The sequence below is a fragment of the Colias eurytheme genome, chromosome 10, assembly GCF_061535395.1.
Source record: "Colias eurytheme isolate Ceu_HAF_F1 chromosome 10, ilColEury1 Martin Lab GWU primary, whole genome shotgun sequence".
NCBI classification, from domain to species: domain Eukaryota; kingdom Metazoa; phylum Arthropoda; class Insecta; order Lepidoptera; family Pieridae; genus Colias; species Colias eurytheme.
In genome coordinates, this window is record NC_142989.1 from 3,327,009 (window position 1) to 3,353,757 (window position 26,749).

At 35.0% G+C, this 26,749-nt stretch overlaps 2 protein-coding genes and 1 long non-coding RNA gene across 4 annotated transcripts in view; 1 reads left to right on the top strand and 2 right to left on the bottom strand.

Annotated features, from left to right (window-relative positions):
- The window catches only part of LOC149905085 (guanine nucleotide-binding protein G(q) subunit alpha), a 36,765-nt gene that overhangs the window by 3,604 nt on the left and 6,412 nt on the right, over positions 1-26,749 (bottom strand). For both annotated transcript variants that reach the window (XM_090106702.1, XM_090106703.1), the window contains exons 3-8: positions 20,303-20,487; positions 11,915-12,069; positions 7,197-7,325; positions 3,976-4,105; positions 3,045-3,198; positions 988-1,095 (exon numbers count right to left, since the gene is read on the bottom strand). In XM_090106702.1, the coding sequence (XP_089962828.1) occupies positions 988-1,095; positions 3,045-3,198; positions 3,976-4,105; positions 7,197-7,325; positions 11,915-12,069; positions 20,303-20,487 (861 nt within the window). The remainder of the gene's footprint in view (positions 1-987; positions 1,096-3,044; positions 3,199-3,975; positions 4,106-7,196; positions 7,326-11,914; positions 12,070-20,302; positions 20,488-26,749) is intronic.
- On the bottom strand, positions 8,171-8,897 carry LOC149905086 (uncharacterized). The gene is made up of 2 exons (XR_016457151.1): positions 8,659-8,897; positions 8,171-8,355 (listed from the first exon to the last, which is right to left on the bottom strand). It is a non-coding gene; the product is annotated as an uncharacterized LOC149905086 (long non-coding RNA).
- On the top strand, positions 12,961-13,801 carry LOC149905087 (uncharacterized). Its single transcript, XM_090106704.1, has one exon. It carries the CDS (start codon positions 13,037-13,039, stop codon positions 13,799-13,801), a length of 765 nt encoding a protein of 254 aa, XP_089962830.1. The 5' UTR covers positions 12,961-13,036.

Genomic DNA, 26,749 nt, shown 5'->3' on the forward strand with positions numbered 1-26,749 from the left:
AGAAATAATAATAAAAGTTAAACTTAATAAAAAATGGAACATCCTTTTTGCAAATAAAAAAATATCAAAAGATCAAACAAAGGCAGCCTTCACACATACGTTCACTTAAATAATAAACATACATAAATATAAAATAACAATATTTACGCACTACATCTACAGTTACAAACTAGCGCAAAACCCAACTAGCATTTTATACGCTATATTTAAATGTATCTCTTACCAGGTCGTCCAAGTATTCTATAAATCTTTAAAATGTAAAAAAAATAACTCGTCGATGAAATATAAAAAAAAAATGTTGTGTGGTTTTATGAAACCACGGTAAAAGTGAAACTGTTCGAACGGTTCCGAACACTGCTTTGTGTAGCGCATGTCGCGTGACGGTCGGCTGCCGAGTAGGTATACCTACTCGGCAGCCGCGATACACGCGACATGCGCTATACAGACCAAAAAGTTTGAGACGATGTAATAAAAGTTTCACTTTAATAATATTCAAACGAATTTGTTTCGTAACTACATAATTGACAGGTGTGATGTGGATATAGAAATATAGAAAATTATGAATGATCGGAACAGTGGTCAGCTTATTTTCAATTTATTTATTTTAAACGGTTCGCGAAGCACATGAAAATCGGTTCATTTATTTGGTCAAAAGTAGTAATTAAATTAGTCAACTTCGAACAAATGATCAACCTTTATAATAAATGAAGAACGTTAATATATCAATAGCATAATATGTTGCATTTGCATTCGTGCAGAATTGAATATTGATTCGATATTCCATTGGAACCAGTTCAATCTTTTTACAAATTAAAATTTGACCAATTTTTTTACAATGAGTTTAGAATTGTTTTAACAAAACTCTAGAACCCACATATTACATTACCAATGTCAAAATCTCACAGAACCGTCTCGAAGGACCATTTAAACTTTCGACTTCTAAAAGTATTTTTAATACTAAAATATTAAACAGCAGTTCATACTCACCCGTCGCACAGGTGAAATGCGAATAAATAATTTTCTCAGCGTCGGGATTTAAATCGACGAACATTCGTAGTATAAATTCACGGGCAGTGCTCGCGTCGCGCTGTGGACCTATATGTTAACTAGCTCTTAGACTACTTCATATATGGTACATACTTTTTACATAATATAAAATACAATACATGGTACATGATTGGTGGAAAACACATGTATTAATTATGTATCTACATTGGCATTTACGACGCTTTAATTTAATTAAAAATAGAAAGAGTATTTCACTTTATTATATGTACGTGAAATATAAGTTAGAGGCAGAGAAAGAGACTCCTCAGACATACGGTGATATTATAGCCATTAAAATAAAGATAACGTGCCACAATAGGCGTCCTAGTATATTTTTTATTATATTGGTCACTCTGTACGTCTAAAAAAAAATCTCTCAAAAAACTATTATTCTCAACATTTTGAAATCTTTTTCTCTGCAATAACACAGACAGTGTTTTTTGATGTTTCAAAAGAGAAAAAGTTTTAACGTGATAACGTTTTTAAAATCGTTTTAGTCGGGTGACATGTTCAGAAACTTGTGTCACACCAAAACCTCACGAGCGCGATCGCAGGTATAACGAGAGAGAGACGGACCGATTTCCCGTCTCATCTCGAGCGCTGCCACCAATAAGACGTTATCACGTAAACATCTCGATCGTAACCTACTTTACAAACAACCAATTTTTTTAATTACATAACAATGTATTTTCCACCAATACACACAAATACACAATATTCTAGCGATCAAAACCCCATAGCACACTCCTAGCGGTTTTCACTACAAAGTCTATCAACCTGTGGCTGTGGTGAAATGCGAGTAACACGTCCGGTCGGGGTCCGGGTTCTCTCTTAGATACTTCTTAAGGATATACTCCCTTGCTGGGACCGGGTCGCATTTAGGTCCTATATTAGTTATTTAAATGGTAAATTGAACCTTGTGAACAGATGTTATAAGGTCGATAATGGTTCGCATTCAGGACCTTTTATTTAAAAGGCAAATTGAACCTTGTGAGTAGATGTTATAAGGTTTATAATGGTTCGCATTCAGGACCTTTTATTTAAAAGGCAAAATTAGTGATGCAACGAATACTTCTTTTACGAATACGCATACGAAGACGAATATCAAACCTACTATTCGGCGAATGCCGAATATGAATACGAATACGAATATCTCGCCTTGGTAATAAAAGACTTATTTATTTAATGAATGTTTACTCTTCTAATAATTAAAATTTACAATAGGCAATTTTTTATTTAAAAAACATAAAATTCCTAGATTTTCTGGATTTAGGCGATTTTTTTTCAGTCTAGATGTTTCCAGCCGTTGAAAAAAGTCTTTCCGAAGCGACTGTACATGGCTTCAGTGAAAAATATTTTTGGGCGAGTTTTTTCAGACTTGGAAAATGGACATCTTCTCGCCAAAAGGCCAGTGGATCAGCAGTCGGTCGTTGCGGTTAAGGGCCTCTGCACACGTCATATTTTTACGCGCGATTTTTAAATCTGTAGTAAATAGAGTTGGGTACAAAAATATTCGTTTTTAAATATTCTTATATTCAACGAATACGAATATTCGGTAAATGACTACTATTCGGCGAATACGAATATTCGTATTCGTATTCGTTACATCACTAGGCAAAATGAATCTTAAGCAGACGTTTTAAGGTTGATATTCAAAGTACTTTGAACATTTTATAAGTGCAAGTTGCTTTGTACCGATTCTGATCTTGTTGGAATGAAGGTACATTAGTAATTAAAGGTAACCAAACTTTCAAATAATCAATTACTAGTAGTTTATCAAGTATAATCGGTAGAAGTAATTCTTATCACAAAATGTCATTTCAAAAACACAGCTCAATATTAATTGATTTGACTGATAAACACTAAATAATATGGTGCGTTACCTAAAAAACCTCTTTTAAAAAGACAGTTCAACACCCGGCTCAAACTTACTAAAAAAACCCAATTTAAAAATTAGTATTTCTCTATACAATAATCACGAACAGAACAAGTCTTACCATCGTATTCGGGGAAATAGTCGACGAGATGCGAGTACATGATCTTTTCTTCGAGCAAATCCTTCTTGTTGAGGAACAAAATTACCGACGAGTGCTGGAACCATGGATACGTGATGATCGTCTTGAATAACGCCTTGGATTCTTCCATTCGGTTCTGGAATGTTACATACGCAGTTTTAGTAACAGAAAAAAATGTATGCGTGTACTAGAGTACACACGTAAGAAGTGAAACTTCTTTATGACCTTAAAAATGTCACGAGTCACGCGTACGGCGTAACGCAAAAATGTTACACTAAATTTTTGTCCAACCCCGATAAAGAAGTTTCACTTCAATAATGAATTTATATTAAAACATTTGTTTAGCAACAAATTTTGAAACAATATGTTGCTGTCAACGTGCAAATAGCAACGCTTCGTGTTGTAACGTTGATATGTTTCGACCGAAAGAGGGACAAAATTAAAAAAAATATTCAGCGACATTGTTTATCATCTGTTGCTCAATAAATGTTTACCGTGAGTTAGAGGCTAAATTAAACCATTTACCATCTAAATCTTTATTAAAAAAAAAAATACATTCAATTCTTATTATTTTGTAAACTATGAAGTATATAAACTTGTCAGCATTACAACAGATTATTTTCGAATCTTGTCTAAGAAAAACACATAATATCGCAATCTGTTTAGGTAAATTAGTTCTGACAAACACTAATTACAGTAACATTGATATATTTTATGTGAGGGAGTGAACTTCAAACTATCTTCACGTCCACGACATTCTTAATATGATAATAACCATTTATGAACTACCTATACAATTATAGCACTTATATTTTTATCAAATTAAGCATCAAAGCCAGGCTTAGTGTGGTAAATACATTATTTTTTTGTATTCTTAAGTAATTAACGAACAAATAAGTAGTGTAATACGTACCTCATTTTCAGATTCGAATAAAATTTGATCATATTCACTAAGGGCTACTAAGAATATGATAGATGTGACATTTTCAAAACAATGGATCCACTTCCTTCTCTCAGATCTTTGGCCCCCGACGTCCACCATCCTGTTGGATATTAACGAGTTATTTTAATACATATTTCAATAAATAAACCACATTTGCGGTAATGTAAATAAATAGGGTTGCCACCTTGAACAATTTTATAACAAAAGCGTCATAGTATGTTTATAAGTGTACCATTTCTACATGTTTATTCTATTTTAAAGGCTGAAAAAATTGCCATCGTTTTACTTTCAAAATACAGTCATTTAGGCAAAGCACCAAATAATGTAAGTTGTTTAAAACGTATTACTTTATGAATTATTATAATAATGGTGGCAGCCTTAGATGAAATTTTAGAAAAAATCTATACAAAATATTACATTAAACACACACAAACAACAAGACATGTATGTTAGTTCAATACGTCAATTATTTACAACACACAAAACAAATACAGTACAACAATATAAAATAAGAGAAATGAAGCACACAGCACATGCATTACTAATGTTATTTCATATCAACACACAAAGTTAAATGGACATAAGTGCACAGGACACAAGCTTTTTAATCAACATGCAATTAAATTACTACCCAAAACAACTACAAACACATAAAATACATACATAAAAAGATGTATATAAAACAATTTTTACCCATATAATAATTATTTTCTTACATAAGTAGGTTCGTATGATTGTACCAATGTACCTATATTGGATTATGTAGGCTTTATCGAGTAAACATGGTTTGCTTGATTACATTTTTTTTTCGAACAAAAATGTAATTTAAATTTAAGGAATACAAAATGATGAACAACCAACGAATATTATTTGTAAAAATGAAAAAAAAAAGGTACCTATAGAGAAGACGACAAAAAGTGTTGTAATCGCTAAATTTTATGTTTTTTGACTGAATATTTTAGATATGTATGTACATGTTGTTCAGTCTGGCTAGAATGAATATATTTATACTGTCGTTACAAATTTGCATAAGCACATATTTAATTCTAAGTATAAATAGTGGTTATTGGTAGCAAGTTGGCTGTAGGGTTTATGTTCGCTTAGTAAATAAATGTTAAATCTTACAATGTTAGTTTCAGGTGATCCAAATTAATGTTTCTTGCTTTTAATAACATTTGACTACAGATATGCGATAGCATCATTTTCTTACTAACAAAACAATGTTGTATAATAATCTCCTTATTTTTTGTCTGAATTTGTTATTGTCACAAAATAAGTAACTGTGATCAGTATTTTACAAATTAGAAAAAACATTGTGACAACTATCAAAGTAAGTATTATGAGCAAAATATCACATTTTGTAATGATTTAAATTCGTTACAAATTGCTGATTTAAATGCGTTACAAATTTACAGAGAAAAACTTATGAATTAACTTTTTACGTAACATTGGTAGTATTTCGTCTAAAGTTTAGACTCTAAACCATATTGCATTCTTGTTATCTAAATAGCAGCGAAGCATTTAAAGCGACATATGAAAGTAAATTGGATCACCTTATTTAATCATATGAAAGTAGATGAGAAATAACTACCTAATGTGTATGAGTTCCTTTCTAGTGAAGATTCTAGCCCAACCACGTAGCTCACCGTCTTCGTGTAAAAAAAATTCTCTGGGCAGCCATGGACTAATACAATTGTGAAAAATGAGTTTAAGATTTCTCTATTTTGTTTGTCAGACATATTTGTTTCCGTTTAGAGCGTTTTTTGTTGTATTTTTGGCAGACGTAAAGAACGAAACCAAACCATATTGTATAGTGTTAATGAGAAAAGATAATTATTATTTAAATAAGGCAAAAGTATTATATTAACAAACAATACTTATATATTATAGCAGCTTTAAAGATATTAACAGAGAACTTAACCTTGTAAAAATCTAGTTCTACAATGCCATAAAAGTGTGAAGTATATAGCTTTACTGATTTTTCCTGTGGTAGGTATTTTGGTAATAGACATTATTTAACTTAAATGTTACAAGTCTAAACATAAAGGTCACAAACATGTGACAAGAGGACAAAAAAGTGATTTATTTAAATTTATAGGCAATTGGAAGTTGAAACAGTATAAGAAGCCAGACGATTTTATAAACATTTACTGTTGTATACGTTTAAATAAATGGTCTTTTGAAATACAGGTGTCTTCACTAATAGAATTACATTTTTTTAAGCTCACTAAAATGTATAGTTAAACAAATATGTCTGACCGTGGGAGATGATTAAGCGCGAGGTTATCACAAAGCGAAACTAAGAGCTGAAGCGATTTTATTCATTCTAGCATAAAAAAATAACTTTTATCCAAAGCAATAAAGCTATAGTTTAATATATCTTTTCCCTGAATTATTATTTTTGAATTTGCATCTCATTTCTATTCTTTATAAAAGGGTTAACGTGTAAACACTTATAACATTATTTTCCACTTGATTGAAATTGAAGTTAAGGTTTCTCTGAGTCATTACGGCACAAACATACGAGCATACTTATAAATAAAAATGTATAAAACTACTTAAAATAAGAATATAATTGTATTAAAAATTTACCGCGCGTCACACCACGCAATATCATGCTTCTATCCGACCTTGCTTAGAATAAGCAGATTACATTACTCTAAGGTTTCACAACACAGAACAATTATAGTTGAAATCGATATCGATTCTGAAACAAATTACCTTTTTAAATTTCCCATCGTATTGTTAAGCCTTGACCTATATACCAATAACTAGCGTCTACGTACCACAAACCTTTTGGAATTGAGTGCAAATTAGCTGTAGGTCATTGATCAAAAACTACTGTGGCTCGATCTAGCGGCGACATTTGGAACATACCTAAATATAATGCCATCTAGATCGAAAGGATATTCTAGAATGCCTGTGGTCGGTTGTCGGGCGCGCAGAATGTCTTGCTCGGTCGGTAGGTAATCGGCACTTTCGATTCTCTCCAGATCACTTAAGTAGCTGTAAATTCATGCAACAACTAAAGCACATGCACGCGCGTTTTAACCTTTGTGATTCATACTCGAAAGTCCCAATCGGGGTAAATATCCGAGTATAAACCACGTCCCAAGTCCCAGTATAGAGAACATATAACATGCACCATATCAGCGAAGCATGCACCGTTTCGTATACGGCACTAATGTTACCTAAATCGTATCTCTTCCAAGTCAAACGGGTATTCGATGATGCCCGTTGTGGGCACTCTGACGCGGAGGATGTCTTGTTCGGTCGGTAAGTAATTTGGTGCCGCGACACGATCGATTTCCTGCAAGTAACTATGGAAAAACGCCGTTTTCATATTGGAATGCCAATTGGTTATTCGGTTACCAGTTACCTACATATTTAAAATAATTTGATTGATGTATTAGATAACTCATGGTGATTCCACAAGAATAAAATATTTCATATTGATCCTTTTTATAAAAACATATTTCAAATACTACATATATTTAAAATAATACTGTAAATCTAAATCAAAGTCATAACAAAACGTAAGTTTTGAAATATTATTATTATTACATCATTTTCTTTATACTATAATCACAGAACAGTAAAAACATATAGAAGTGCTGTAATGTCTAATTAGTATGAAAACCAGTGTCGCCAAACCCACACATTTAAACCGATAGTTATACAGTACACTACAAGTAAACTATGCCTTTGATTGGACAGCTTAATTTGAGTAAAAACTGACTTAGGTTATAAATTCAGCATTTCAATATGTACCCTACCGCACCATGTTACGGTTTATTTTAGTATAACATCCCTAGGTATATTAGCTGTTTTGTTTCTCATTGCACAGAAATTCCAAATTCGAAAACATTCAGCTACTCCACAACAGAGGGCGTTAGTTTTCGATAGATATAAATTTGAAACGCAACACATAGAGATAAGGTTGAAATTTGTGTCACTCAACATTAATGACATTAACTTGATATTTATCTGATGCTATGCTCTGAGGGATGTCAGCCTTGTTGTCGATAATTCACAAATAAATATTTTTTGTGCATTTTTTTTTCTTTCTTTTATATGAGTATAGTATAATGCGTCACATTTTGGAGTATGTTTATTACTACTAAGTACGTCTTTTTATATTATTATTATTAAATAAAAAACGGAATAGAATAGTATAAATCTATATTTACAAAATACAAACAGAAAATATGCATTATTTTAAATCTTGGAACTGCTGTAGGTTTGATGTATCGGTGGCCTTTGTTAGACCGCTTAGTACTGTTCGGCATCCAGTTAACTCGTCACGTTGCATTTATCCATTTCTCTTTTAAATTAGCCTCTTTGGGAAATCTATAAATAAATTAGACAAATGAAAGCTAAGGAAAAATAAAATAAAATTTAATATTTATAATGTTTGTCTTTTCTAAAGTATCGATACTGTCGATATGCACCACAAGCATCACTAAAGCGAAATTCGTTTGTTTATTGCAATAATATTCCAGAAAGTCTTGTTTGCTGTTCAATCTATAATAGTACTAATTTCTTATGGATTAAGGTTCATTTTGACTAGATATTTGTATACAATTTTGACAAATTACGACAAGCGAAGTTATAACATAAAATATAATTAAAATAAATTAAAATAAGACTTACCGACGGTATGAAATGCCTTCATTGCTGATATAATTTCGTCTGCTATCATTTTTGCACTCTTTATACCGAACAACACGTCCTAATTAATGAATAAATATGGAAAAAAGGTTTGACAGCTGACAACCGACTCGAATATTTTTCTGCGCACAACTGAGAGCAAGTTAGGTGATCTAAACTTATCATTGACACGTGGGCCACGCCCACATCACACTTCTATCTACTTTACTGTTCTGTGACTATAATAAAGACAATCTCTTATATCATCTGTGAGAGCAAATAAAATATAATTTTATTATAATCAGTTTAAAATTTTAAAGTAAGGTTTCCTAATAAGGTAGACTCGTTATTTTATTAATATAATAGATTGAGAGAATTTAGAAGCCTTTTTATGCTTGCAATTGTTATAACTGACCTTTGAGTAGACTTACACATTTAATATGTACATACTTATAAGTTAGAATAATTATTAAAGTTTTAAGTGAATATTAGGTAAGATAAGGTAATTTACCATGTAATAATTAATGGTGATTGCCTCAAATCAATTGAATAAAAGTATACTAATATTCTTTTATCGACAGCTCTATGACTAAACAAAAATATATTCACTCAATCGCAATTCACATAATTTAAAACAAACACTTCTCTATACAATTGTATGCACTGAATGATTATTTACATTTTCAAACATAAATGATTAAAAACTATTGTAAACTGAAAATCGTAATAGCATACGCCCGCTAGACAATTACTGTTTGTTTTAATGTTATTATAAATGCGTGCTACAAGTAATGTCACGATCCATTGTTTTTGTCGCCTATTGGCTCATTAAAATCGGCATTATTCTTTAGCAATTATTCAATCTATGAGCATAAGGACTAAAATAAATATTACATATGTTATTATGACATTTGCGAAAAATATCTTCGTGCGTGTGAATTCACAGAATTATGACGAAACAACAAATCAATTTTTGTTATACTTTCATGTTTAGTATGTACTTGTATTTTTTATTGATGTAGGTCGGTTTTAACTGCCTATATTGTCATATTATAATGAATAATGAATGTAATAGTCATTTGTTAACAATTGAGAACTTTAAGCAAGGCTTCACTTGGATTATCGAAGTATTAAGACCTAGTGACTAAAAAAAATTAAAACGATTATAATGTTCTTTGTCTTAATACAATGCAGTGGTGTACAGACTATTATGCCGGATAATTGCCTTATTTCATTAGAATTACCATTAATTCAATTGATTATATAAAAAATTGTGATAGCATAAATTTCAAATGATTCTTCTCAGACTATTTGAAGGAATGTTTTTCAGATAATATGTTGAACATCTATTATTATAGTATTTTCTTATGTTTGATTTTACGCGAGTATTATACATTTAGAAATTATAGACTTTTTAACGGATTTTAAACGCGATTTATTCATTCTATTATTTTCATTCTATTTTTTTTAAGGAAAATAATAGAATGAATAAATCGCGTTTAAAATCCGTTAAAAAGTCTATAATTTCTAAATCTATTATTATATCAATTTCTTATTTATTATATCAGATTTTGAAATTAAATCCTATACATTTAGATTTCTTCTGAAGTAAAAATGGATTTCATATTTTATTTGTAGTTATCCAATGTCCACACTGAAAAAATGTGAAACTTTTGAAATTGAATCAGTTTTATCAGTTAGTATTTTAATTTATAACTGAGCTACTAAATTATCACACGACGCGTGTGTTAGGCAGAAATTCTTAGATTTTACAATGATTATTTTTCCGACCCAAATATCGACCAATAGAATTGCACCATTCGACGTCACGTGGTACAACTTACATGGTATTATACTGATAATTTTTTGAAAATTTTCTCTGGTCGTTGACGTCAAACTGACAGGTTCAATTCAATTGTGAAATTATTGGCCGAGATTTGGGACGGAAAAATAATCTCCCGAATACCACACGAGCTTCAAAATTATCTGGCATTTCCCTCAAGGTTCCCTGCAAACAAATAAAGTCGTCAAGTTTTTCAGGAAAAATCACTCGCGCTTCGCGCTCGTGATTTTTTAACCTTGACTAAAAACTTGACTCCTTCATTTGTTTGAAAATACCCGATAATTTTGAAGCTCTTGTGGTATTATAAGTGATTATGAGTAAATGTCACTAGACCAGATACCATGTAATTTTTCAAATATTTTGAACATTTTGCTATTTTCTAATCTCTCTTTAACATTTACATAGTGCACGTTTATATCTGAATTTTTGTACAATATATCAATTGCATTGCAAATGCACTGCACCGGACTAACAAGTTTAAGTAAATTACAATTTTACCTTCATATTTCGAAAACACCCAGATATTTCCTCAAACTATATATTGATGTTATTAAATTCACACATTTTTATATCTCGGTGTAAATGACAGTGTTTACCATGGTATGGCAAAAATACGCGGTTCGAATCCCACCTATTTGATTTATTTTTATTTATTATTTTATTTCTATTCTTTAAATAATTCTAACGAGCGATCACCACCGCGAACAGTGAGAAGTTACTCTCAAATTTCTAACTTTATTTTATTGAAGTGAAACTTCTTTAGGCGCGTTGACAGTAAAATTTCAAGGTCGCGCCATGGCAATACCGTCACGTCATAGAGTAAGGCGACGATTTTGGTATATTTGAATCTTGCCAAAGAAGTTTCACTTCTGTCACGTGTGTTTTCACACACGCTCTTTTTTTATAAAAAAGCGGGCAAACGAAGAGGTGGGTCTTCGTGGCCCTTCACAAGAAAATAAACTTACTATTTGGCTTAATCAGTAAGCTGGTACTCTCAAATTTGTAACTTTTTTTTTATTGTAGATAGGGTAGCGCTTGACTACAATCTCGCCTGATGTAAAGCTCTCTCTCTTATTTTTCATATAATATGTATTTTATTTATTCTCTACTAGCTTACCGCCCGCGTTTTCAAAGAAAAACCCGTTCCCGTAGGATTTCCGGGATAAAACCTATGTCCTTTCTCGGGTATCAAAATATCTCTATACCAAATTTCATGCAAATTGGTTCAGTAGTTAAGGCGTGATTGAGTAACAGAAAGACAGACAGACAGAGTTACTTTCGCATGGACTCTTTATCCCGGGAAAATGACGCATTCCCGGAAATCCCTCGGGAACGGGAACTATGCGGGTTTTACTTTGACTGCGCGGGCGAAGCCGCGGGTGGAAACCTAGTTGTTAAATAAATAAATAAACTTACTATTTGGCCGAATCAGTGAGCTGATACTCTCGCCTGCGATCGTAGCACTCCTGTATGCCGGAGTCGGCCCACAGCCCCTTGATAGCCTCCACGTACGGGCTCTCGAACGTGGTCACGCTCTCAAAGTCGATGGCCGATATCAACTCCGCCTTTTCCTGAAACATTTCATTTTAATGGTTTATACTTTATATTTTGAAGTGAAAACTTCTTTAGCGGCGTTGGGTATAAAATCTTGAACTCGCGTCAGGACACGTGGCCTGATCGAAAAAGCGTAAGACGGATTTTTTTTTTAGCCCTTATATTCCATGCGTAAGACGGATACCATTCCAAAATATCAAACATGCTGAACGTTAATAATCAAGTTTTCACTTCTGCCGGCACTCCCGGAGTGCAACCCGTCTTTTTTTATACATATTTAGAGTTTGGTCATTGCTCAACGGATTTACCAGGCTACATCCTACTATCCTATCCTACTAATATTATAAATGCGAAAGTTTGTGAGGATGTGTGTGTGTTTGTAACTCTTTCACGCAAATACTACTGAACCGATTACAATGAAATTTAACACACATATAGAGTCCCGGAAGTCCCACGGGAACGGGAACTATGAGGGTTTTCCTTAGAAAACGCGGACAAAGCCGCGGGCGGAAATCTAGTAGGCAAATAACGTAGAAGCGTTTGAAGAACTTTTTTAGGGTTACCACAATTGAGAGCATTCAACTAGCAAGTACTTCTTATATTATATACACATTAGTATGTCTTTCTCTTTCTCTTATCAGGTTGCATCTTCAATTGTTTTAACTATCTTTTTTTAAATGGGATATAAGATTACAGCCGCAAAATATGATAAGGAAGGGGTTTAGGGGCAGTAGCTTTGCTTTATTTGAGGCTTTGGCGTTCATTCCAGTATAATTTTTTAGTTTTTTCGCGGGTAGGCGCACAAAAGAAAATAACGTATTTTTGCTGTCTCTGATATTCTAAATTCAATTTTTATTTATTTTTAAAGTTTACTTTATATTTTTATGTGCTAGTTTAAAAGCCTTTACCTGCCAGTGTCCTCTCCATATATTTATTTCACCTCTCTATCACTTAAAATTCACCATCACTTGATTTCACTTCACTATGGACTCTGTTCAACACTCCATGATGGAAATGACTGCTACATTTAATAAGAAGATGGCTGAGTTTCAACGGGATCTGCAGAATATTAGCAGCAATAATTCACAACCTGCCTCTAATAGCCCAACATCCAAATTAGCTGCTGAATTCAACGCATTCCAGTCTTTTGTGTTATCGTCCCTCAAGACCTTACAAACTCAAATTACATTTTTATCTAATCAGTACAATAAATTGGAGATGCGGAGTCGTAGAAAAATACTATTGATCCACGGTGTGCCTGAAGATAGCAAGGAGTTTCCTTCCAAACTGGCTATTAAAATCTTGACGGATCATCTTAAGAATCTTGACTTGACAGAGGATGCTATTTCACGGTGTCATCGCTTAGGTGTTTCAAAGAAAGACAAGCCAAGACCCATAGTCATCAAATTCAAAGATGCTGTTATGAGAAATAGCATTTGGTATGCTAAAACTGATTTAAAAGGCAGCGGTTTCACTTTATCCGAGTTCCTAACCAAAGATAGGCATGATGTTTTTGTGGCAGCAAGGGCTCGCTTTGGTATAACTAACTGCTGGACCAAAGAAGGATTCATCTTTGTACAACGTGCTGACGGTGCTAAGCATAGGATCTCTGTGATGGCTGATCTGGATAACATTCCTTCCAACCATGCAAGTTCGTCCCCAGGTGCAACTGGATCCACTTCCAACACTCATAAGGGGTCCAAATTGGCACAGAATGTTAGACCGAAGAGACCTGGCCGAGCTAAGTAATCGCTGTACCTAATTTTTATGTGCTTTTTTTTAACTTCAATCTTAATTTTCCTTGTAGTATCATATTTTATACAATATATTTATAATGTATTTTTGTTTTCTCTTCCGTGGCTAATCTCTAAATTGTTTTATGATGCAACTAAATAGCTAGTCTACTTTGAGTAATAATTTGTAGGTAGTACTCGATTATTTTTATTCTATCACGTAGGTACTTATTTTGATAACACTGTTTTTGACATAATATTATGACAAGTGATAAGAATGTCAAATGTCAACGCAATGTCTTTGTGAATTATTGTTGTTTGTAATTTTATAGTTTGGATACTTGTCTTTTGGTTTAAAATAATCTTGTAGTAAATTTTTAAGTGTCTCATGTTTTACGATACTGGTGGTAATGGAGTGTTTACTGGTTACGCTTATTTTATTTTATATTTGTTAAATATTTATGTATTTTTATTATTTTATTTATTTATTTGTAGTATTTTTATATATTATTTATTTATATTTTATTTAGAGATGTCTTTAGACATCAGCATTTCTAGCGACACATTTGTTTCAGTTTCGTCGATCGAAGAGCAATCAGGTGAAGACAGCTTTCACAGTACATCATCTCCTTTAAATGTCCCCTCCCTTTTCGACAATGGTCTTAAGAATTTTAACGTTGTTCACATAAATGCTCAAAGTATCCCGGCTCACTTTCCCGAACTATTAGCTTCTTTTGATTGTAATTCTCTTCATGCCATTTTAATTTCGGAATCCTGGCTAAAACCTTGCTTACCTTCTTTATCTTATAGTCTCCCAGGGTTCCAATTAATTCGCAATGACCGCATTGGTAGGACCGGGGGTGGAGTAGCTATCTATTTACGTTCGCATATTCCTTTTTCCATAATTAGTAGCTCTCCTCAACCTCCACCTGCTGATGCGGCTGAGCACCTTTTACTTGAGGTATCCTTATCCAACACGAAAATTCTTCTTGGTGTTTTCTACTCTCCCAATTTAACCGTTAATTACTTTTCGTCTTTTGACCACCTCCTAGATATTCATACCCCTGCCTATAAACATATAATATTTATGGGCGACTTCAACACCTGCCTTCTCAAGGATGATCTACGTAGCAAAAAGTTAATGTCCATCGTTGATTCCTTTAACCTAAAAATCCTTCCTCTTAGCGCTACCCATTCCCTTCCAAACTGTACTCCTTCTCTTCTTGACCTTATCATAGTTTCCTCTCCTGAACTTGTCGCTAAGCATGGTCAGTGCTCAGCTGATTTGTTCTCCTTCCACGATTTAATCTTCCTTTCCTATAAATTAAAGCCTCCTAAATCTAAGCCTAGAATTATTATGCAGCGCAATTTTGGTAAAATCGATGTAGATCGTCTTTGTGAAGATGCCGCTGATACCGACTGGTCAGCCATTTACTCTGCTGGTTCCATTGACGAGAAGGTTGCGTTATTTAACTCTTTACTTCTGAACCTATTTGACAAGCATGCTCCCTTGCGCCCAGTCAAGTTGAAGCATTTGCCCGCGCCTTGGATGACGGCTGAACTGAAATCACTTTTGAAAAAGAAGGCCCGTGCGAAAACAAAATTAAAGATGCACGATTCTGATGTTAACCGGGAAAAGTATCAGAGTATTCGAAATCGCTGCAATACATTATGTAGGGATGCGCAACGACGTCACATTTCTACATCGGTCGAAAACGGTGACCCAAGCAAAACGTGGAAATTTCTCAAATCCCTCGGTATTGGAAAGGCCGCGCAAAATTCCATTCCAGACACAGTTACTATTGATGAACTAAATTCTCACTTTTCTAATCCTCTCTTGGATTTTAACACAAATTCTAAAGCGCGCACCTTAAGTTTTCTTAATTCATTATCTTCTGTGGCCATCCTCCGTTTATTTTAAGTCAATTTTCCGATTGTGGTGTTAAGAAGAGCATATTGTCTATAACTTCGAAGGCTGTTGGTAGTGATTGCATTGGTCGGAGCATGATTATTCCTATTTTACCTATCGTTAATCCTGTCATCACACCCATCCTTAACTTTTCTATTTCCTCGAGTACATTTCCTGTTATCTGGAAAGATGCTCATATCTTGCCTCTCCCTAAAACCATGAATCCTGTCTCTGCTTCTGACTTCCGCCCCATTGCTATTCTTCCTTTCCTGTCGAAAGTGTTAGAACGGCTGGTGCAGGAGCAGTTAAGTCGCTTCCTTAATTCCCATAATCTCCTTAACCCCTATCAATCTGGTTTCCGCCCAGGTCATAGCACGACCACTGCACTTATTAAAATCACTGATGACATACGCCTGGGTTTTGACAATAAGCAGTTGACAATCCTTTCATTGCTTGACTTTAGCAATGCTTTTAACACCGTCGACCATGAGGTATTGTTGGCTATGCTACGCTCTATTAACATATCTCCAACGGCTATTGACTGGTTTCAAAGTTACTTGCGGGGACGTCGGCAGCGTGTTCTAGTGGAGAACCTAACCTCTTCCTGGAGCAATGTTCATGCCGGGGTTCCGCAAGGTGGCGTGTTGTCTCCTCTCTTATTCTCAATCTTTATTAACTCCATCTCCAATAACATTTCTTCTCCTTATCATATGTATGCAGACGATTTCCAACTATATTCGCACGTGGCCCTGCCTGAACTTTCTGAAGCGATTTTTCGTACAAACACTGATCTCGCAGCCATCGTCAATTGGAGCAAGGAACACGGTTTAAAGGTAAACCCCTCAAAAACTAAAATAATTATAATTGGAAGCAAGCCGCTTATGAGCAAAGTTAATTGGGATTGTTTGCCGGATGTAGTGGTCGATGGTACTCGCATCCCTATCTGCAAAACTGTTAAAAGTCTTGGATTGCACCTCGACCAGCACTTATCCTGGTCGGAACACATCAAGCAAATTCGAAAAAAAGTGTTTGCTACTGCATCCTGTTTGCGCCGCTTACGAAACTTTCTACCGATTTCCACCAAAATTGCGTTAGCCCAATCCCTTCTACTTCCTTTCCTTGACTATGCCGATTCCTCATTTCCCGATCTTTTTGAGTATCAGTTAGACATCCTTGAGAGGGTGCAAAATTTCTGCATCAGATTTATTTTTGGCTTACGTAAATTTGATCATGTCACCGAATTTCGTAAAAAACTTAATTGGCTTCCCATCCGTCGTCGCCGGGATGCCCACATACTTAACCTTCTGTACTGTGTTCTGTTTGACCCTAAAACGCCAGGCTATCTTAAAACTCAATTTAATTACCTTAGTTCAAATAATTCACTCTCTCTTCGCTCTTCTAATCTTCTGCTTCTTTCTGTACCGGTTCGCCGCACTAATTTCTATGGATCTTCATTCACTGCTCGCGCTATTCAACTTTGGAACGCTCTGCCTGAATCCATTAGGCGGGCGCAAAATGTTAAAAGTTTTAAAGCTCTTGTCAAAAATCATTTCCTATCTCTATAATGTGTTGCTTATATTTATTTTAGATTATATTATAGTGTTTATTTTTTCGTATTGTATGTAGTGTATTTAGTAGGTTATGTATTATTATGTGTATGTATATTTATAAAATATGTAAGTAGTTTATTATATTTACGTAAGTATATTAATTTATATACTTATTTTATTTTTATTGTTTTTATTGTATATATTGTTTTTATTAATTATATTTTAATGCTTAATTTATTAATTGAATTTGCGCCAAGTCGCGTTCTAGCATACATTCCTTCCCAATCAGGGTCGCCTGGAAGAGATTGCTTTTAAGCAATAAGGCCGCCTTTTAGTACGTATGTGCCGTGTGTTTTCATTGTACCTTAATTGTAATTATAGAATAGCTTATTTATGTTTGGTATATTATGTACAATAAAGAATAAATAAATAAATAAATAAATAATTTGAGTGGTACTTTTACTTTGTAATTTGGTTTTGGTTGTAGGAGTTGTATCCCACCATATCCGAAACTCGTATACTAAGCAAAACATTTCTACACCCCCTGGGGAGTACGCAGAAAACGTTTAGCGTTTACAAAAAAAGAAGCCAACTACCTATTCTGACGTATTTTATTTAGCGTGAAGATATAATATATCCACGTCGTATAAGATTGCAGTATGGTTTCTTTAACAATGAATACCGATAGAAAAATATAATAAGTTGGCTGATACCAGCCGCTTGGCAGAGGAATTTCAATAATTTAATCGTGCGGGAACACAACTCGCACTTGGCCGGCTTCATTGAATTTAGATCTGAAATTTCTCACAGCAGTATGGACGTTATTCCAACATTTAATTGAATTGTACTTATAGCTGCTCCTTTTGTTTGTAAGATCCACACAAAGCAGTGGTGTGGAGCTCACGAAGATAAAGCGTATAATACGAAGAAACCCCATTTTCATCCTCTTGGTGTCGCATGCCTCAGATAATCATAGAAGAGTCCAATGAAAAAAAATATTTATATAATTTCTACTAGGAAAATTCTACGCAGAATTATTTCATAAAGAAGATGTTCTTCTACAGAATTTTCGATATAAATGTATTGCAGGTTGAGACGACCGATAGACCCACATTACAATCGTATAATATGTATTGCATGATGCAACCGTCAGTCGACACATGGTTTAATTGTTACCTGACATAGTGTATTCAAATTTAAATTTCAAATTGATTATAAATAAATATTTAACATAAATTCGATTTACGTAGAAAGGTCCATAAATTATTTTAATATTTCACGTGATTTGGGTAGATTAACTTCACAGAATTACATATTTTCTGTTATAGAGATATGTATCTGATAACAAAATATGTATATATAGCAAAAGGATAAGTGTGACTAGTAATTAAACAATTTAGAAAACATGTTTTGGTAAATTTAAAGAATGTAATGACGATTCAAAAGTGCTTCTGGAAGAAGTCTAATTGAATAAATAAATGTTTGAGTTTGTTTGTTTGAGTTTGAGTTCTTAATGTTCTCTAGTTAAACCCACACTTAACATTGTGTCTATGAATCATCTCTTATCATAATATTAAAACAAGAATTAATTAATTAATGAAATATTATCAAACAGTTATAATTTAATATTTCTCTATTACATTTTCACACTTAAATTACACGTGTAATTTTTTATTCATTTATTAGATTTATCTTTTATTATCAAATATCGATAAAAAGTATATTTGTGCATCATGCACTGAAAAGGAAATATCGAGGCTTAGGTGTATTAGCAGTTAGCACTATAGAATGTTAAATATAGAAAGTTGAATGGTTTTGCACTTCTAAAATCTATGATTTTTTTCTTACTCACACCCACAAAAAGTAATGCCGATAGAATACATAATAGTAAATTTACTACGGTCGGCTACAAAGATGACTTCTCAACTATTCTTGTTAATTGATAGGTAAACATTCGTCGCTAAGTACCGGGAGAACTTATTAACCTAGATGCATTATAGCAGCAGACATATTTTGCTGGATTTGACAAAACAGTTACTTTTAAGGTGTAAGTAGGTACAGGATAAACGCTCTCAACAGATGCAAATAATACATCATATTATTACTGACATAACAGTAGTGTAGATCGCCATGTTATTAACAAATAAGCTTGTTATATGTTACCTTCGCAAGCATAACGCACCGCTAAAGAACCTTGCTACGGTAAAACTGCCGGACCAAAATACATGCGTAAAATGGCGCACATATGAGATTAAAAAAAATCATTGCTCCATATATTTTCTTGTGGAAAATATAATATATAACAGCCGTTAGGGGTATATGATTTTTTTTTCTCTTTATATTGTCATGAAGTAAATATACTATTTACTAAATAACTCTCTTAAGTGGCCTATGCGCTTGCAGTGGGAACACAGGTAATATATAGGCTGATGATGATGATATAGATCATAATATTATGTATCATATCAAAACAGCACACCCTAATATATTCTACCAAACAATTATAGGTGAAAATAGAAACTCAGACAGCTAAATCTACATTTCCTAGAAAGGAAGGTAACGAGCAAGTACGATATTTCGCACAATGATTTTGTAACAAGGTTTTTGGGTAGCTTGTTTCAAATGCTGAAATTTATCAATAGCAAATTGCAAACTTCTGATTTACCGTATATACGGAATATTAATTCGGGATATATATTTTAGTAATGCCCAGATTTGTCACATATTATATCATACTAGATTATACTTCGAAGCTTCGACATTTCCTGTTAATTAATTAGAACCGGTTATTTATATGGTCATCCGTATCATTTATTTATATTTTAAATAGGAAACTATATTAAAACTTCTAAAAGTTATAAATAGTATGGGTCCGGAGTGAAATATTGACTGTACGTGTAGCAAGTCTGGTCGGGACAAAACGTAGCACAAAAGACGATGCAGGTATCTTAGTTCAATATTAATTTCCTAATTACATGGAACGCTATAACGAAATAAGGAAGTCGTGTTGCGGTACACCACATTATAATATGCCATATATGTATAATAATATACTCACTGCATTGGACGGATTTCCGTATTGAATTTTGAGTAGGTCCATGGCGCGTATCATACTCTGCATGGCCATGAAGATGTTCTGGTAGACGAGTTTGATGAAGCCGCGCTTGTCTTCGTCGCTGTAGCCCGACCCGTGAATGATTCTCATCTGCTTGATGAATGTGGACTTGCCCGACTCGCCCGTACCTGTTGCATGGAAAAGATTATTTAATTGGGAATGCAATGAACCAACAGGATTTGGGTCAGTCTTTTTCGAGATAAGGTTCCCAAGAGTATCATCTTGAGTTAGCATAACTATTGATATACTTTTTTTCTACGATCATTAAAAAATAAGAATAACAACTAGATACACAACCATTGAAAAAAATGTCCAACAAAGGTACCTCGTGCGAAATTTTAGCGCTTTGTAATTTTGGGGTATTTTGACCAGAGGCCGTTTCTTTTTGATATTATGTTAACGTGAATATAGGTTAACGGTTAAAGCAATACCAATAAGCTCGGTTAAATGTCTGTTTCTTTCGACTACAATTTTCACAAACATGATTTGAGGACAGTTTGTATGTGTATCTAGTTAATAATTATCGAAGGCTTTATTATCAAAGGATCCTTAATAGAGAGGGATTAATACAGGAGAATCCTGACATTTTTTTATTTCTGTTCAACTACAGCTATAACATGAACATGGACAAGACGAAAATCATGTCAAATGTCCATGTTGTGCCCACTCCGGTCTCTGTTGGAAACTCTATTCTCGAAGTTGTTGACGAATATGTCTACCTCGGACAAACCGTCCAATTAGGCAGGTCCAACTTCGAGAAAGAGGTCAATCGTCGAATCCGACTCGGATGGGCAGCGTTCGGGAAGTTACATAACATCTTTTCATCCAAAATCCCTCAGTGCCTGAAGACAAAAGTCTTCGAGCAATGTGTGTTGCCGGTGATGACATACGGTACAGAAACGTGGTCTCTAACCCTGGGCCTTGTGCACAAACTCAGCGTCGCTCAACGTGCTATGGAAAGGGCTATGCTCGGAGTTTCCTTACGAGATCGAATCAGAAATGAGGAGATCCGTAGGAGAACCGGTGTCACCGACATAGCTCGCCGGATTAGCACGCTGAAGTGGCAATGGGCTGGGCACATAGCCCGCAGAACCGATGGCCGTTGGGGCAGAAAGGTTCTCGAATGGAGACCACGTACTGGACGACGAAGCGTGGGACGACCACCCACAAGATGGACAGACGACCTGGTCCGAGTGGCAGGGAGCCGCTGGATGCAGGCCGCCGGTGACCGGGCGTGGTGGAAAACCCTGAGGGAGGCCTTTGTCCAGCAGTGGACGTCCCACGGCTGACACGAACGAACAGCTATAACAATTAAATCATATAGAAACCACATTCGATTTGGACGCGTTTAAGTCTACCGTTTAGCTCATAATATAATCGCGAGCCGGAGAATCTTGAGTTTTGTTTGAGGAAAATATGAAATAGTTTTCCTAATGATTCTTTAACTTCGCAGTATACATATTGCGAACACAGTTTTTAATATTTTTGATTACAAAAAAAATTACAAACGAGGATGCGATGCTTTTAAAAGATACCTGAGATAAAAAATTCATTTACACAATTGTACATAATTTTGTATTATAGGCAGAACTAATAAGCAGTTTAGACAATTAAATAATAAGTTTATAAAAAAAAATTACAATACTAATTTGTTTCTCTTTTTTTGACAAACTTGCAATTTCACGTACGAGTTCATATTTTAACATATTAGTGTAAGTACATATTTTTACTTTTCTTTATACTTATAGGTTAGACATACATATTGAACAAAAATAAAAAACAATAAGTATATTTTTTATTGACGATCTTTGTCAATTTTTTTTAACAAGCTCATCTCAGTAACTACTAGTTCGAATGGAAAAATATTTTTGTGTTGGCTAGCTAGAGTTCAGTTTAAAAATATTTGTAAAGCAATTTTTGATTTCTCATAACATGAAAGATATCGGCTTTATTTGGTACGTATAGACTACTTTTTTATAACCATACTAGCGGTTCGCCCCGGCTTCGCCCGTGATACATATTTCGCAATAAAAGGTAGCCTATGTTCTTTCTCAGGGTCTAAAGATTGTCTGTGCCAAATTTCATCAAAATCGGTTGAGAGGTTTAAGCGGGAAAGCGTAACAGACAGACAGACAGACAGAGTTACTTTCGCATTTATAATAGTATTAATAATAGAGGCGTAGGGATGTGACGAACCCATCGCCCCCGGTTGGCATATCTACAATAGATATCCCAGCCGTGCAGTCAGTCACCCCGCAGGGCACCTTGTGGCGAGGTGTCGGGGAGTAGCGACCCCGCGGGAACCGAGCGCTCCCGGGGGAGGTCCCTGTCCTCACCTCTGGACTGTCCCAGTGGCAGTTCGGAGTGAACAATGACGAGGTTCAGGATCCCCCACCTCTGGCTTGCCTTTGTTGGCCGTCCAGAGTGGAGCCGCCAGAGCTATATGCTCGGGGGTGGAAGTGTCTAATGGCGTAATAGCGGGGAAACCCGCTCCGGGCCCGCGGGCCCGCGATGGTGAAACCGGTGCCGCACCTCTCTATACCCCCAGCCGCTCAGCTGATGTTGCCCCCTTGTTGCCATTTTCGGTAACCTTTTTGGGAGCCCATCGACCGAGCTGGCGAGTCACTGTCTGCCATCACTTTCAATTTTTAATATTGAAAAGGCAGACGTCCATAGTCCCCATAGACCCAACCTACCGATCCACTGAACAACTCCTTCCATAACCCAGATTTTTAATTCCCATATTTTACAATAGTCCTGCATCGGCCGCGGACTGCCTAGGGCTGTATCTCTATAGTGCAGTCATGGGCAGGCTGCGGCTGGTGTCCCACAACACATTAAAATTCTCTAAAAGGCCTCTGCGTGTTGGACCTGTGCCCCCACGTAAGCCTCCCAAAGGACCGGGTACCTTCCTTCTGGTGGTACCCGTGTATTATGGAGAGAAACTTAATAATAGTAGGGATAATACAGGTTGTTGTGAGTTTTTGATAATTTTTTAATGACATATTTTTAACCGAAGACTTGAGTGGCCATGGGCGTTGTGATTAACGATCATGAATTTAAGAGCATAGAAGAGCAAGAGGGAAGACTAAATAACAAGATTGCATATTTTAAAGACGTGTCTTTTTTAGGGGATCGATTTAATTTTTTTTAAGTCGTATACTTACATGAGATTGTCGCGACAGCTGATCATATCGTATTGTTAAGATATTTTTGTAAATTTTTATGTAAGTGTTAGGTAATGCAATTAAAAAAATATCAAGATTCAAGTCATATGCAGACAATACTGACTACAGACTACAGACTTCTTCACGCTATTTATACAGGGTGTACCAAAAAGTAGTGATGAACGGAAGCTGAGAGGTAGAGGATCTAGAGGGCTATCCGAATCACCCCCATGTATGTTATGCGATTTTTCGTATTTTCGGAGTTATTACGTTTTTTTCAATTTTTCACCTATCGCCGAGTACGATGATATTTTCACTCATGCTGACGTCAATGATTGCGGAAGATGCTTGATTTTTTTTTGTGTGCTAAGCTGAAAGATAGGCCAATTTAATATGGTAACATTTACTATCGTTAGATCTTTGAATGGAATAAAAAAAAGAATTAAATGGCAAGAAAGATAAAATTACCCAGTATGTTCACCACTTCAAGGGCCCGTAAAAAAATAAAATCACATAAAAAAAGTATTCCGTTTGACTTTTAAAAACTTGCTCTATCTATCAGATAGCTACCCTAAAAATTTCATTTAATTATTGAGAAGGCTTCAATCGAAAAATTTAAATCTAAATGTGGTAAGTGAAAAAATTGAATTAACATGATGATCATTAAAACCAATAAATAGGTGTTTAATTACCAGAAATTTTTAAAATAACCCCGCTGTTGCTCAATGCAAGTGCGACATCACCGTAAAAAGTTGTCTTTTAAATGTCTGAATACCCTTTTATCATTTTTAATGGTTTCTTCTGCTACTATGAATTTCCGGGTTATTTCGTCCAAATTGTGGCAGTCTCTCGTCTTTGTAGTATCCCCACGGAAAAAAATCAATAGGGTTTAGGTCGAGGGACCGTGGAGGCCAGGCTTTAAGGCAGGCGTCACCGGCGCATGCGCAGGCTGCAACGACCAATCCATCTTTCAGGGTATCTTTGCCCTTTAGCCTGGCCTGCACGGTCCCCGGACATAAACCCTATTGATTTTTTTCCGTGGGGATACTACAAAGACGAGAGACTGCCACAATTTGGACGAAATAACCCGGAAATTCATAGTAGCAGAAGAAACCATTAAAAATGATAAAAGGGTATTCAGACATTTAAAAGACAACTTTTTACGGTGATGTCGCACTTGCATTGAGCAACAGCGGGGTTATTTTAAAAATTTCTGGTAATTAAACACCTATTTATTGGTTTTAATGATCATCATGTTAATTCAATTTTTGCACTTACCACATTTAGATTTAAATTTGTGATTTTATTTTTTTACGGGCCCTTGAAGTGGTGAACATACTGGGTAATTTTATCTTTCTTGCCATTTAATTCTTTTTTTTATTCCATTCAAAGATCTAACGTTAGTAAATGTTACCATACTGAATTGGCCTATCTTTCAGCTTAGCACACAAAAAAAAATCAACAATCTTCCGCAATCATTGACGTCAGCATGAGTGAAAATATCATCGTACTCGGCGATAGGTGAAAAATTGAAAAAAAACGTCATAACTCCGAAAATACGAAAAATCGCATAACATACATGGGGGTGATTCGGATAGCCCTCTAGGTCCTCTACCTCTCAGCTTCCGTTCATCACTACTTTTTGGTACACCCTGTATAGTCTTCGTATATAAATAGCGTTAAGAAGTAAAAATTCAGCAACGTTATTATATTAGCAGAGAATAAGAGACTAGGATTTGATTTGATATTTGGTGGGAAATATTAAAGTACTTATAGTTTTTTGACGCGATTTAAGAAGCAAGCAACATTGCTATAGGAGTGAAACAGGATTTACCCTGTTGCTGCGCATACGCATAAGATAAATTTTTAATAATAATATGCGCATACATTTGTAGTATTGGCGCCAAAGTACTTCAATTGCTATTCAAGATATAATGCAAACAGAAATCGCTTGTCTATATGAATTAGGGGTGTTTTTGTTTTACAATGGATATTTAAATGACTCATATCTTTAATTTAATACTAGTTTTGGTGATAAATTTACTTAATTTGAGGCAGTAGGCAAAAATAGATATTTAAATACTATTCCGATTTTTTACACAAATCTTATTTCAATGTAAATTATAGAAATGTTGTTAATTAAACAAATAAAAAGTACATACATTTCATTGATAAAATGGTATCTTTTTTATTACAATATTAGCTGTATATTAAATGTGACCCACTATTTACATAATTGGTTTATGCATAATCAATCGATTAATCAATATAAAAGCTGATAATATAGCTTTCTAAAAGTTATTTTTATCCTCATTTATTCTAGATATACTCTTTCTTTGCTAGGTTCTATACCTATAGTGATAGAAGTTTATTTTGATAAAATTCTACATAAAACTCTCTCGTTTTTTAATTTTAAATGTATGCAATAGGAGGTACATACGATTCAAATTAGAATAGGAATGTCAATGACCTTTCTGTGTCAGTTAAGTATAAAAATTGCAGGGTCTCGCAAAAATAATGGTCAGTGGGGACACTCATTGGAAGTCGGTCGTGGCCTTTTGCGAGGCTGTGATGAAAGCAAAGGAGGTTGCAGAGAGGGCCCGGGAGAATGACCCATCGGCGGATCCTCTGCGCCGACGCAGACCTGGCAGACGCAGGCGTCTTTATGCCCAGCATCAGCCCTAAAATACCATTGGACGAACTAGCGCAGGGGGAGGTTTACGTAGAAACGAGCATATTGTAGCTATGCTCGCTGTAAGTAAACCGGCCCCCCCTGCGACAGGAGGTGGATAGCCCGGCAATAGGGCGGCGCTATTTTATGATACCGACGTCTATTGCCACCTTATGGGCGCGGGCGAGTCGCCAAGCTGCGGCATTCATCACGTAGGCGGTGGGGGTACAAGGCCTGGCTGTTAACCCCTGCCGCCGAAGGTGATCGGTGGCCACCGTTGGGTTTTAGTGGGTATGGCTTTCGCGAGTCCCACATACCCCCTCACGCAGGAAAACTGCAGAGGGGGATGCGTAAATGCATTTCCCAACGTTAAAAAAAAAAAAAAAAAAAAAAAAAAAAGTATAAAAATATTGTCATTTTTAAAATATGATTTAGGTACTTAGAAATTATTTTTGGTTACTCTAACTGTTTAGGTAGGTATTTTGACTTTTTATTGTCTTGTAATCTTGCAAAGATGCCTGCAGCACCAAGGAAGGGGTGAGTTATGTCGGA